The 15117-nt window shown below is 36.6% G+C and overlaps 1 protein-coding gene across 1 annotated transcript in view; it reads right to left on the bottom strand.

Moving 5' to 3' along the window:
• Positions 1-14534, bottom strand: part of SEMA3E (semaphorin 3E) — a 275140-nt gene extending 260606 nt beyond the window's left edge. Inside the window, exon 1 of the mRNA XM_055590105.1 lies at positions 13105-14534. Coding sequence (XP_055446080.1) covers positions 13105-13219 — 115 coding nt within the window. The 5' untranslated portion in view covers positions 13220-14534. The remainder of the gene's footprint in view (positions 1-13104) is intronic.
• Between the last annotated feature and the right edge of the window lie 583 nt (positions 14535-15117).

The following is a 15117-nucleotide window of genomic DNA, read 5'->3' as shown; positions in this document are numbered from 1 at the left end:
TCCCCTTTTCCTCCTGCCCCCAATCCCTCCCAGCATCAGAGTCTTTTCCAATGAGTCATCTCTTCGCATGAGGTGGCCAAAGTACTGGACTTTCAGTTTTAGCATCATTCCTTCCAAAGAACACCAGGGCTGATCTCCTTTAGAATGGACTGGTTGGATCTCCTTGTAGTCCAAGGGACTCTCAAGAGTCTTCTCCAACACCACAGTTCAAAAGCATCAATTCTTTGGTGCTCAGCTTTCTTCACAGTCCAAATTTATTAAGTACCTTAAATTTGTTAGATTCTAAGGATTTAAACAATAAAATGCAATATACTTGCCTTCAAAACTTTCAAAATCTACTCATGAATGTGTATTAATCTCATATTAGTCATACAAAGAAAATAACAATTCCTTAAAGTCATATAGAAATGAGGCCATTTAATTTAACATGAATAGAGAGCGCTTGTGATGCTACCAGTAGTATAACTATGAATAAATGAAATTCAGTTAATTAGATACCTATTTGTCTAGGAGGAGACAGTGTATTATATGTAGAGGGGTGGCACTGGAAGCTTAGCAGGAATGGTGGCAGGATGGTCTAAGACACACAGTTTGCTCATTGTTTTTCAAGCAGTCTCCTCCTATTTACGTCCCAGACTGAGCTCTGGTTGTTTCATCCCCCACTCCACGCTTCTGTAGCACTTTGTTCTAACCTTTAGTATGTTAAAAAAAAAAAAAAAATCCTGCTTTATCACAACTTGTCTCTTTTTACAACTAGTCTTAAGCTTCTTGGAGAAAGGGTTTGGGTAGAGGCACTGTGTATGTGTGTGTTTGTGTGTGTGTGTGTGTGTCTTTTAATAAACTTTTAATATTAGAATAGTTTTAGATTTACAGAAAAGTTGTGAAACTAGTATAAAAGTTTCCATAAACCCACTGCCAGTTTCCTCTGTTATTAACAGTTTACATTAGTGTGGTACATTTGTCACAGTTAACGAGCTAACATAGATACATTATTATTAGCTAAAACTCATACTCCATTCAGATTTCCTTAATTTTTACTAATATTTTTGCACTATTCCAGGCTACAACCCAGTACACTAAATTCCATTCCTATGTTTTTTATTCTAAAATTCCTAGCATGATGCCTAGTATCTAAAACACTGAAGAAGCTCAACAAATAGTTATGTATTAAGTGAATGATTGAGTGAATAACTATTAAAAAGATATAGAAACTTCTGAATCCATTAAGGGAAAGATCAGGATGTGTAACAGGAATGAAGTGCACCTAGCTTCATTAGTCAGAGAAAACTTTCCATTGAGAGATAAAGGATACCTGGAATCTTACAAAATGCTTTTCCACAATCCACTAATTGTAAATGTTTTCTTATCTAAACTCAATGATAGCACCATGTGTCACAGTTTATGCCATGAAAAATTATTAAAAACAGATTTAATTTATATGTTAAATGATTATCAATAACTGTATATACTATATATATATATCTTATTTAATAGAAAAACATAATAGGCAGAGAATGGCAAATAATCGATATTTATGAATTTAAATATATTTTTGAAATTAAGGCTGTAATTTGGAAATTTAAATAAATAACACCTTAACCTGCTGTCACTTATGATATATCTGGGTGATAGATCTGAAGGAGGAAAAATGAAAAAGTTAAGATGAAAGCAAGGCTCCTCTGTAGCATCATCCCAAACACTTAGCCTAGTATTTCCCATGCTTAAGAGTGCATTAAGAATTCCCTGCAGGGAATAGAGACTCAGATATAGAGAACAGACTTGTGCATACAGCGAGGGAAGGAGAGAGTGTAGCATTGAAATATATACATTACCCTGTGTAAAACAGATGGCTAATGGAAGTTGCTGTATAGTACAGGGAGCTCAGCCTTGTCCTCTGAGACTCTCTAGAGGGGTGGGATGGGGTGGGAGGTGGGAGGGAAATTCAAGAGGAAGGGGACATATGTATATCTATGACTGATTCATGTTGATATATGGCAGAAACCAAAGCAACATTGTAAAGCAACTGTCCTCCAAAAATAAAAAAAAAATAAAAATAAAAGAATCCCCTGCAGGGTTTGTTAAAACACAGAATCCTGAGCCCCAGAATTACTGACTCAGCAAGCCTCCAGAATTGAGTGTGAAGTCAAGTGGACCTTAGGAAGCACTGCTGGCAATAAAGCTCGTGGAGGTGATGGAATTCCAGCAGAGCTATTTAAAATTCTAAAAGATGATGCTATCAAAGGGCTGCACTCAATATGTCAGCAAATTTGGAAAACCCAGAAGTGGCCACAGAACTGGAAAAGGTCAATCCTTATCCAAATTCCCAAGAAGAGCAGTGCTAAAGAATGTTCAAACCCAGATAATTGCACTCATCTCCCATGCTAGTAAGGTTATACTCAAAATCCTCCAAGCCAAGCTTCAGCATTATGTGAACCAAGAACTTCCAGACATCCAAGCTGGGTTTAGAAAAGGCAGAGGAACCAAAGATCAAACTGCCAAGATTCACTGGATCATAGAAAAAACAAGGGAATTCCAGAAAAACATCTACCTTTGTTTCATGGACTACATTAAAGCCTTTGACTCTTTGGATCATAACAAACCACAGAAAATTCTTAAAGAGATGATAATACCAAATCATCTTACTTATCTCCTGAAAAATCTGTATGTGGGACAAGAAGCAACAGTTAGAACCTTGTATGGAACAAATGACTGGTTCAGGATTGAGAAAGGAGCATGATAAGGCTGTTCATTGTCATCCTTTTATTTAACTTACATGTACAGCACATCATGAGAAATGCCGGGCTGGATAAGTTACAAGCTGGAATCAAGATTACCAGGAGAAATATAAACAATCTCAGATATGCAGATGATACCACTATAATGGGAGAAGGCAAAGAGGAACTAAAGAACATCTTGCTGAAGGTGAAGGAGGAGAGTGAAAAAATTGACTTAAAACTCAGTATTAAAAAAAAACAAAAACACAAAACTAAGATTATGGCATCTGGTCCCATCACATCATGGCAAATAGAAGGGGAAAAGGTGGAAGCAGTGACAGATTTCCTTTTCTTGGGCTCTAAAATCACTGTGGATAGTGACCGTAGTCATGAAATTAGAAGATAATTGCTTCTTGAAAGGAAAGCTATGACAAACCTAGACAGTGTGTTTAAAAGCACAGACATCACTTTGCAACAAAGGTCCTTATATTCAAGGCTGTAGTCTTTCCAGTAATCACGTACACTTGTGAGAGTTGGAACATAAAGAAGGCAGAGCATGAAAGAGTTGATGCTTTCAAATTGTGGTGCTGGAGTAGACTCTTGAAAGCCCTTTGCCCAGCAAGTAATCTTAAAAGAAATCAATCCTAAATACTCATTGGAGAGAATGATGCTGAAACTGAAGCTCCAATACTTGGGCCACCTGATGTGAACAGTCAGCTCATTGGAAAAGACCCTAATGCAGGGAAAGATTGAAGGCAGGAGAGAGTGACAGAGGATGAGATGGTTGGATGGCATCACCAGTGCGATGGACAGGAACTTGGGCAAACTTCAGGAGATGGTGAGGGACACAGAGGCCTGGCATGCTATAGTCCATGGGGTCGCAAAGAGTCAGACATGACTTGATGACTGAACAACAGTCTAATTCAGTAGCTCACAGGGGATGCTAAAGTTGCCAGTCCCGGACACTTTGTACAGCACTGGATTAATCCCAGTGTCTATCTCCTCTCAGCCCCTACTTTGGAGGAAGAGTGTAAGAAAAGTATCATAAGTAATATTATCTCCTCTGAGATGAAGCTCAACTAAGCCTCTCTCAGGTTGATTATTCAGCAGTAGCTCTACCTCTTAAAGAAATAAACTTTTGTCATTTTGACCATAACATGGAAGCCAAAAACAATCATAAAACTTTTGTTTGTTTGTTTGTTTTGTTTTTACTCAGTAGATACTAAACCTCCAGCGTTTAGGAATGATCTGATTAAGTCCCTTTATTTTGCCCACAAGGATCTCACCAAAAAAATACTCCTTGCCCTCAAGGATGTTAAAACATAGTTAAAGACACATAAGTCAGAAAATATAATGTCATTATTTCACAGTATCCTACATCTCCATGGTATATTTCTATTTTCTACAACAATCACATGAGATAGAAATTAGTTCCTGTGTACTTATGAGGAAATTAAGCCTCCAAAGAAGTTCATGATTTAGCATCAATAATATGACATCAAATAGAATAAGCTGTAGATTCAAATCTAGGATTTTTTAAAACTCTGAATCCATACATACTCTTTCCACTAGCACAGGCTGTCTCCTAATAAAACGTTCAAAGTGTTTTGGAGAAATGAGACACTCTGGGAGGTCTGGGAGGAGAAGTAAAGAGACCTACATTTCTAGAATTGGAAAGGATCTCTGAAATCACATGGTCCGTGATAAATTTTTGACTCAGGGTTAGGAAAAAAGCAATCAGCAGGAGTGAATAGCTATATGCAACACGGTCAGCACATTTCCTCTTCGCTTTATTTCCACAGTGCATCCTGAGCTTTGAATTTAAAGCTCTCCTCAGTTCCCATCATTTCCTGGGAGGAAACTAGTCAGGAGGGAAAAGGTCAATGTCCCCAACTGACCCCTCACGTTTTTATTCCTATTTTCATTGCTGCTGTTCTTTTCTGGTTCTGGAGTTGGTTGCGCCACCTAAAGTCACCACTGAGACATAGCCTTAGGGATGCTACTCTTCTGCTCTATCCTGTACGTAAAACACCCTGTCTATTGTGGTTTCAATGAGTTAAAAAATAATAACTCAGAGAAAATGAACCAAAGCTACCTGGAAATAGATAGTTTTACATAATTAATATTTTTACACTAAGCTCAACATTATCCACAGTGGGAACAGGCTGGCAGGCTCTGCTCAGGACCCTAATTCTCCCCTTCCAGTCCCCGCAGTGTCATGGTACTGGGAACATCAACCACCCTCTGGTTACACAAACAGGGTAAGTTGTCCAAGTCACTAGTAAGCTATTTACTATTTCATCATTTCCTAGCCATACATTTCAACACATTTTTAATACCTAATGAGTAAAGTTATGTCTTCTATTCATTGAACTAGCCAATAAAATAAACACTCAGGTAAACTCAGACCAGTAAATAGACATCATTCACTTAAAATGCTTTCATTTCACCTTTGGCTTAAAGTAGGGAAGAAATCATAATATCTATCTGGAAAATAAAGGTGGGGAGAATAAGAGAGAAGGGGGTTGGTGACAACATTGAGAAGTCAAAGAAACAAATGATAGAGAAGTAAAGGAAGTGGTTGTGGTGATCGTTCAAGAATGACAAGAGCATCAAAAAGTAGGTTTCGTTTTGTTTTAAAGAGGACTGATTATAGATTAGAGAATATGTTGACCTGTTGGAAGGTGTCTGGAGGCCCCAGCAGCTCCACACAATGCAAAGCTGAGGAGAAGGAAGGTGAACAGGCAGAGAAAGCCCCAGCCTTTCTCCTCATGTATGTTTTATCAAAGGAGCCATAAATATTTGTTCTGGATTCCTTAGTTTCTTTGGTACTCTTCACCCCACCCAAGTATCAGGCATTTCTTTAAAAAAAAAAAAAAAAAAAAAGGCTGCTCTAAATCAATTGTGCTTTATTCACATACCTGGTCAATGAACATTGACTGAACACCTACTAAGGGTAAGGAACTGTGCTCGGCAGCATATACCTTACCTGTTTGTCCAGGGGAAAGGTAGAATAGAAAGCTTTCTCCCCCTTTCAAAGCAAACAATGTATGTTGGGCTGATTGCTTACAGGCCACTGTTTGGTTTAACTTCTGACAGTGTGATCTGCTCTTAGTAATATCTGTTCCATTGTGTCTTACAAAGCTGGGTCTACAATTACCTTTGTTAGTAACTTCTGTTTATTTTACGGCTTTGGTCTCTTGTCTCCAAAGTGCCATCAGATAAAGTTCCAACTTTCCTTAATTTATCAATAAAATAACTTTATGGTAACTTACAAGCATAACAGATACCAAAATCCTATTTTCTTTCCAGTCATCTACTCCATTTACAGGTGGACTTCATTTAAAAAGAAAACCAAAAAACTTTGCTTTCAAGTTAAAAAAAAAAAAAACTGATTAAAGATTTTCCCTTATTTTAAGAGGTTAAGTTAATAATTAACTCATGATTGCTTTTAGAATAAAAAAGGGAACAAGAGTAGGCTAATTCTCCCTGAACCTCTTCTGATTCATGAGTAATTTATGAAAACCTTCCTAAAGCTAAAGTATTTACCACACTAATTTGCAGTATCTCATGTAATTCTTTCATGATACTGCAAGTTAAATATTATCCCATTTTAAAAATGAGAAAATTCATACCCAGAAAAGATAAGTAACTTTCTCAAGTCATGCAGCCATAAGCAACATCCAAAATCTAGAGTTTTTAGGCTATTGACATTAGAATGCGAGAGTGTTTTGTAATTCTTGGGACTAAACTACTTTTCTATGTGCACTGTGCCAAGGCTATGAGCTAAGTCCTTGACCAGAAAACAGTGATGATTAAAGATAGAAGCAGAAATATATTTTTAAGCCCTAGAAATCAGGCAAGTCATGAATTTCTCTTTTCCTTTTCCATACTAGTTGTAGAGTCAAAGTTACCAGGGCAATGGGGTCTTATGGTGGGAATATTCTGAACTACGCATTGGACCCAAGCCACCAATTGCTTTGACCACCCACCAGGGCTATAGGAAATCAACTTATCAATTCCACAAACATTCCTATTTTTGAAATCATCACATTCTCTGACAGAAAATGTTCTCCACTATCAGAAATTATAATACTTGGTTCAAATGAGGTATTAACATATCTTTTTCATTCATAGTCCAGAAAATCCAGCTGATAAAATACCCAGTCTTGTCATTATCATCCTTAACATGAGTACAAAGAATAATGCTTGCTTAAGCCCAAGAAATAACTAATGACACTGATAGTTTCTCTTACGCTCCAAATGTTATGTAAAACCATACTTGGAAAAAATTCTCCATTAAAATAATCATCATCCTTTGTATAATTTATATGATATTCCAAAGTATCAGATGTTGTGCTAAAGACTACTAATAGCAATTGATCCTTCTACTGAAACCAAGAAAATAATCGAAATCTTTATGCCGTTAGGAAAATGTTGTAAGTGGTATAATTTCAGTTTTGTTTTCTTTTAAATTCTCTGAGACTGAACTTACTAGACCATTTTAACACTGCAGTGGCTATGTATGAAGGGGCATGCATGCATACAAAGTGCCATTTCTGGATTCCTGCAGACTAAATTCCTCTACTAAACCACAGAAGAGTTTCACACACAAAGATAAAGTAAATCTTTTGTGTAAATCTTTGTATGCTCTCCCACTAAGAACCCCCCAGGATGATTCCAACAGATATCTTTGATGAAAGAAAACTACTTAGAAGATTGCTAACAATAATTTTCACTAGCAATGACCAATTTGATGTTTGGTGCTTTATTATGTGGTCATAGAACTGGGGCCACCAAGTCATCTTATCCCAGACAGGAAGAGAGACCATCTCTATGAAATACCCTCATTAAATGACAAATCTGACATGGACAATAAAATAACACTGTAACATAAATTTTTGAAAGAATATTCCATTGTGACAACATGATTACTGCATGTATTTTTTAAGTCAAGAACAAGTATTGGTTTTTTATTATGTATAGAACACAGTCTTCACAAAATTTTTGAGACATGATTTTATATGACTAAATCATTTTTTGGTCCAAAATTGGCGCCGTTTATTTACTACTTCTGCTGCTAAGTCACTTCAGTTGTGTCCGACTCTGTGCGACCCAGAGACGGCAGCCCACCAGGCTTCCCCGTCCCTGGGGGAAGAACACTGGAGTGGGTTGCCATTTCCTTCTCCAATCCATTTATTTACAACTTTCTCTAATTCTGACCTCCCCTCACCCTATTTTACATTAAAGATAACTGTTTTCTCACTGTCATACTCAACATATACATATGAACTGAATAATTCATAGAGCCATTCTGAAGCTTTTGATTATCCAGGTGCATTTCTGTGATACACGAGCAATATTTGTAACAGATGAAAATACAAAGAATAGTGTTATTTAAAATCCTTATATAGACTTCTATGAAAAGTACATTCTGTGTAAAAAAAACTCAACAAAACTTACTGTAATCCTTTCATCTTACCCAGTGGCTTCTTTTTTTTTTTTCAAATATAAACTGTTTCTTAATAAACTTATCAATTAATTCTCACTAACTCTCCCTCATGGAGATACGGATATCTGGTTTGTATTCACCCCTGGATCCTTTGAAACTACTTTATGAATCATGCCTTATAACCAGTTTTATTTATTAACCACACAGGGATGTGTAACTAATGTCATTATTGCTAGTACCTAGTTACTGGCTGAGAAACCCAAGCTATGAGCCAGTTCAGGAAAAACTGGCTCAGTCACTGCCTTTTTTCAACTGGCCCTGGATATAAAATAAATACTACAACCTCTAGGATAATCATTCAAAACTTATTTATTATTGTATTATCCTAGAATTTTATCTCATTTTTTTTGTATAAATGGAAAAACAATTCTAAAATGTGTGATGTAAGGTGAGTATGCATAATAAATAGATATATGCAGACTTCTATTGCAAAAATATTGACCATGAATCTTGGAATATACAGATGATGTAATTATCTTATAAATTACTATAAGTAGAGGTCAAAGGTATGAAATGGGATTTGGAGTGAATGCATTCAGGATAGATTACAAATTTTATGCAAATCACAACCAAATTTTGCTGTCATCTATTCTAGCATTATAGATGCTGGGATTTTTTGATATCCAAACTTAAGGCATTTCCAAAAGTTTTTTTATCTTTAGAATATGTTTCCTTCTAATATTCTCATTTCTATCAGTCTTCAGGAAACATCAATAAGATAATTTTTAGGTTATAAAGTATGCTTTATAGTATTATTGTTCTGTTTTGATCTTCTCAAAAACCCAGTGAAAAATATCAGTACTATCACTATTTTCAAATTAAGGAAACTGAGGCACAGATAACTACCAATAGTATAATTGGAAAGATTATAGCTGGAGTAGAGACCTCTCACTTCAAATCTGAGCTCTCTGAACTATGAAAAATATTCATTTAATTGCTTATAATATTAAAATACAGATAGACTAGTTAATACTATCCCATATTTATACATATAGATATGTATTCAATGCTCAAATCTACATTTATAATATCAACATATTTTAGCAATGATCCTCTGTCATATTTGGGCTTCCCTGGTGATTCAGATGATAAAGAATCCATCTGCAGTGCAGTAGACCCGGGCTCACTTCCTGGGACGCTCCCTTGGAGGAGGGCGTGGCAACCCACTCCAGTATCCTGGCCTGGAGAATCCCATGGACAGAGGAGCCTGGTGGGCTGCAGTCCATAGGGTCCCAGAGTCGGACAAGCCTGAGTGACTTTCACTGTTTAATTTCTGCCATATTTATGTCTTTATTTAGCTATCTTTTCATCAAACATCCTGGGATAACACCCTCTGCTTATCAGCAGCCATTCTTCTTGGCTTCTGCAATTGTGAAATCCCTTCTGGGGTCTTTGAACACCTACCCCATGTGGAACCTCCCTTGACTGCATTTCTGGGACTTTCCACATGCACTGGGATTTCTTCTTTGACATGGGCTTCTTTCCTCATTTGTTTTTTTTCTTCTTCAAGCTCTATTATCAGGAAGGCTATATTTTTGCCTTCCCTGTAACCTCATTAATGCAGGATGGTGAAAGTAAGGAGAGACCAGACATCAGCAGAGGGAAGTGCCTGAATCCACCAGGACACCTCTCCCTCTATTCTCTTGCCTTCATTCTCACAAGGCTTATAGCTACTTTTCAAAGACATCCTTGGGTAGAATATTATAAATGCATACTAATTATATCAAAATTATCCTCTTTAGGGTATTGGCTATAAAACTGGTGATAAATTCTTAACTGTTCAGAAACTTTCAAATACTTGTCTGACATAGTTAATCTCAACCCATATCTTGACTGAACATTCTGATAGGGCAGGACAAAATCTTGCCATTTTATCTTTGTATGTTTTGGTTAACCCAATTTATCCCGAACCTGTAAAAGGCATTCAAAGATATATGTATGGCCTCAATAAAAGCAAATTTCATTTCTTTATTTACAAGGCTTGCCTTTAGTTAGCATCTTTGCTTAATATCAGAGTAGAGTGGATATTCAGCAGAAGAGGGAAGAATTCAATATAATCCCACTGTGGGTGGAGAGCCATGAGGAATAAGCTATAAGATGCTCCATATTTGATCCCAATGTTCTACTTTGTCCGCCTCCCTCACCTCCTTTTCTCCCTTTTGATCCTGATGGTCTTCTCCTTTCAAGCTCTGTTGAAGAACATGCCACTTCCAAGGTTAGAGAAGAATGAAGGAGAGAGGAAAAAGGGCAATTCCTGGATACTTTTTTTCTGAACATATTTTTATATAATTTAATTAAAGCTTTATATTAATATATGACACTGAGACCTTCCCCTCCTCTTTGGGAAGAAACACGAGGCTTGTGGTCTCCAGCACCATCTTGATAATGAAAGATATAAGAAAGATGCTTGTCGTTTTCCCACATGGCATAGACCATTGCTATGAAATGAATCCCTAGATATATCTAGTAGACCACCTCCAGGAAGCCTTACTGGATTTCTCCACAGGGAGTCAGGCAGCAGTGCAAAGGTGCTAGATTACTTATGTCTCATGTATCTTATTTTTAATGACCATACATTCATTTACCTAATTTACTGACTACTAAAATTTCACCTATTTGGATATCATTTATGATAGCAAAAGAGTATACTCTAAAATATTCTGTCCCCAGTTTTTGGACACTGCTAAAATTGTCCATTGATTCTGAAGTGTAGAGAGGTGAATGTGTTATTTTTACTGTATTAATGGGACAGAATGTCCCTACTCTGACAATTCTGTGCTTCCCTTTCAATGAAACACCTGCAGTGCAGGAGGCATTTGCTGCTTCGGGTTGCATTTCTGGTGTGATATCGAAACTGACTTTGGCAATTAAACTGCACAGGTGGGAACATCGTATTTTCAGGTAACTCTATACTATCTTTATATAAAAGCACAACATTGCACATTTTCAGCTAGTGCCATTAAATCAAAAGGTTAAGAAAAGCCAAGAGGAAATCTTACGGCAGTTTTCAGTTTAGTATCCATAGATACAAGCATTGGTCCTCCCACATCACTTAACACAACTCGTAAAATCAGTTACAGTTACTCCTCTGATCAAGAGAGATGTGTTGAAGATGAGGCTGATGACAACATTATGTACCAGAGTTCTGGTATGCTCTGACTAAATTAGAAGTTCCCCAAGGAAAAATATTAAAATGAGATATCTCTGGAAACACTGATATTGAGCTATCAAAAAAATAAGCATCAGAGTAATAAAGTATAGAAGGTTGATACCATGCATAGCAGAATGGTAACTTGACAAATTTGGCAGCTTATCCACTTGTCTACAATAGAAAAAGAATCCATTATTATGTTTTCTTTCTCTGACATCCTTATGTGTCCATATTCCATCACATCAAATTTTAGCATTTAGGTATATTTGATCTTACCTTCTTAGGAATATGTATGTTGGTACATACCATAATACATCTTTCCAAATCAAATAAACTGTACCAATTCTAGGCACTATATTTTAAATACTTTACAAATGCAGGGTCAAGTGTTTCTTAAATTTATGCTACATACTTCGGAGTAATATCAGAAATCTATTTAAACTAAGAAAATATCCACAGATTTTTAGCTGTTCTAAAATGAGACATTTCTATAATCAAATCAACTGATAATTGTCCAATAAAAAAACAACAAAAAAAAGTGTCATTAAAATTGCAGCCTCCTGTTTGGTTTCTCCTTCTGGTAAAGATTACACTCATAACCAATACAATATTGTAAAGTTTAAAAATAAAATAAAATAAAATAAATAATAACACTTAAAAAAAAAGATTATACTCATTTTAAAAATACAGGATACTTTCTACAGTGGGAGACAATTTAAAAGCTTACACAATTGAAAAATGTTTCTTATGTAATTTTCACTATTCCATCTATTATCTGTCTCAATGATTAATGATAACAAATACTTCTTTCCTGAAAATTTATTTCAAAAAACTTTTAAGTCAGCAAAGTCACTTTCATAGATATGGGTTTTGTTTGTTGCTTGTTTGTTTGTTTATAGGAAGGGTCATCAAACCTATTCATGACTGGCTTTTAAGGACCTTGATGCAAAAGCTATCATTTGATCATTTATTTATGACTAAATGCTGCTTTACAAAACATAGTAGCAGAATAAAATAAGCATTTCAACTGAAGATAGATCTTCAATTAAGCAATACAAGTTTACATTAAAAAAGAATAGATGCTAGTGTACAATATCTAACACTTTAAATCAATATAAACCAGTTTACAGGGATTGTTAACTGATTTTTTTCTTGCCACATTTAAAAAATTTCTAGTAATCAATTTAATTGGAAAGCTAGTTTATAACAGTTGTGAGTCATTTTAATCACACAGTGATGACTTTGTTATAATGGGCAAGGAATCATTTTATTCTCAAGAATCTTTTTTCCTCTTCTCCTCCCCATTATGGACAACACAAAACAAAAAAATCAATTGCACCTCTATTTCTACAGCCCTTGCCTAACATCTTTGCTTCCCTTTATGCATCAATTGATATTTAAATACCCACTGCTAACTTGGTGGATTCTGCCCCTCAAAGCTCTTTACAACCTGCTTCCTTCTCTCTCCTGTTGTGTCAGCTAGTGAGTGAACTTATTAAGAAAACCTAATATTTACAAGACAAAAATAACATCTCTAAAGTTAGCCTGTGATTTTACACTATTTTCAGCTGTGGTTAGCTATGACCTATTCATTAAAGGTACTTAGAAGCTTCAGTCAATTTTGCAGTAATTTTTTTCAGGTGCATGCTAAGAGTCTGAAGACCAAAGATCAATGTTAAATGATTTTAATTTTTTTCTCATTTTTTTCTAAACCAAAGGTCACCTACCTTTATGTGACAGGCGTAAGCGGGGGTGCGGGGTGTCAGCTGTATGACCTCCTGTCCACAGCTCCAGCAAGTAGCCCCACAGGAGCCAGGTGACGAGGTGCCCAGGCGATGCCATGCTGCCTGCCGCTGCGATCCTCACTCTCTGGCGGGGTGAGTTTTACTTAGGACTCCCCTCCAGGGGCAGCGTAGGAGAGAGGCTTTGTCACAAATCGAACGCGTTGTCATCAGAAAGCACAGTTCCAAAGTGCCATTTGTCAGGCTGTGTTTGGATATGTAAAACCTGCCTTTCCCCAGGACAGTTGTTTATAAGCCCGGAGCAAGAGGACATTCCAAGGAGTGAATCTTCACTGCCATATCCTGCCTAGAGCTCTTTTCAGTCACTAAGCGGGGAGATTCAGGAAGAAACTGTATTATCTGAGTCACTTATGCAAGCGATTCATTCAGAAAAAACAACAACAAGCTCAGCACACGCACTGCCTTCACCCCCGTGGAGCTCCTCTTCTCTTCTGGCTCCTTGAAGCCTCTCAGAAGTCAGCTTCTTGCACTGACTTGCCAAACAGCTAGTTTTAATTCACCTTTCACCTTGCTAATTAAAAACAAGAAGTGCCATTCCCTCCAGGAGTTGCAGGATCCACCCAGCAGGGATGCCGCTGTCGGCGAGCTGTGTTTACGGGGAAAGTTCAGGCAGGGTTGAGCAGCATACTTGCTGTTTCTAGGAAGTGTTTCTGGTCCACGTGCCCTCGTCCCACCCGCCCTCCCAGTATTATTGGCCCCACGTCACTCAGCGACAGGAGAGAAGTTCACATTTTGATGGAAAAGTGGAATCAGGAGGGAGAATGATATACAATAGGCTGCATACTTAAAAATCAGTATAACCTGAGAGGATGGAGGGTCAGGAAGGGCTTTTAAATTCTCACTCAACAGGATTAACCCTTGAGTAAATACAGATTCATTTTAAACAATCTATCTGTCACCATTCAGTACCCAAATTGATTTTTTTCCCCTTTCCACTGAAATTGTATTTCTTTCACATTTTTGCCTTTTTATATTGATTGCATCTTAGAAATGTCATTTTCAACTGCTATAAGGAAAGCATTTCAAGAACCTGAAAAAACGTGCCTGTGGTTGTTTTGTCGATGTGTTAAAACTAACAAAGTGTCTTGTGCCATTCTTCAAATGTGCAAATTCTTCAAATCAAAAGCAAATTCTTTTTTATAAGCAGGTCATAAATTTCATCTCAAATTTTGGAATAATTAACTTTTGAGGTGATTCTTCTCCTATATAAGATAACTATAGTAAGTGAGATTCTCTATGGGACAGATCCCAGTAGATACTAGAAAAGTTGGGATGTAAAATACATTGGGGTTCAACTGCTATGCATTTTTAGAATTTATTTTCCAAGACACTATGTTTGTGTAAATAAGCTTAACACAATAGGTCAACTTTTTACAATCTACTTTCAATCAATCTCAAAAACTAAACCAAACACTTCATAGCTGTTGGCATGGAAATGAATGGTATTATTTTAAGATACCAATAAACTTGAATGGATATTTGACTTGATAGTTTAAAGTTAATGATCAACAAATGATTTCAACTTTTTTTCTCATTCTGCATTTTATTTTATTTTATTTTTTTTAATTTTATTTTATTTTTAAACTTAACATAACTGTATTAGATTTGCCAAATATCAAAATGAATCCGCCACAGGTATACATGTGTTCCCCATCCTGAACCCTCCTCCCTCCTCCCTCCCCATTCCATCCCTCTGGGTCGTCCCAGTGCACCAGCCCCAAGCATCCAGTATCGTGCATTGAACCTGGACTGGCAACTCATTTCATACATGATATTTTACATGTTTCAATGCCATTCTCCCCAATCTTCCCACCCTCTCCCTCTCCCACAGAGTCCATAAGACTGTTCTATACATCAGTGTCTCTTTTGCTGTCTCGTACACAGGGTTATTGTTACCATCTTTCTAAATTCCATATATATGTGTTAGTATACTGTATT

Source organism: Bubalus kerabau, chromosome 8 (assembly GCF_029407905.1).
Source record: "Bubalus kerabau isolate K-KA32 ecotype Philippines breed swamp buffalo chromosome 8, PCC_UOA_SB_1v2, whole genome shotgun sequence".
Taxonomy (NCBI): domain Eukaryota; kingdom Metazoa; phylum Chordata; class Mammalia; order Artiodactyla; family Bovidae; genus Bubalus; species Bubalus kerabau.
Note: the sequence above shows the minus strand (reverse complement) of the source record. Positions and strands in the feature narration are given on the sequence as shown.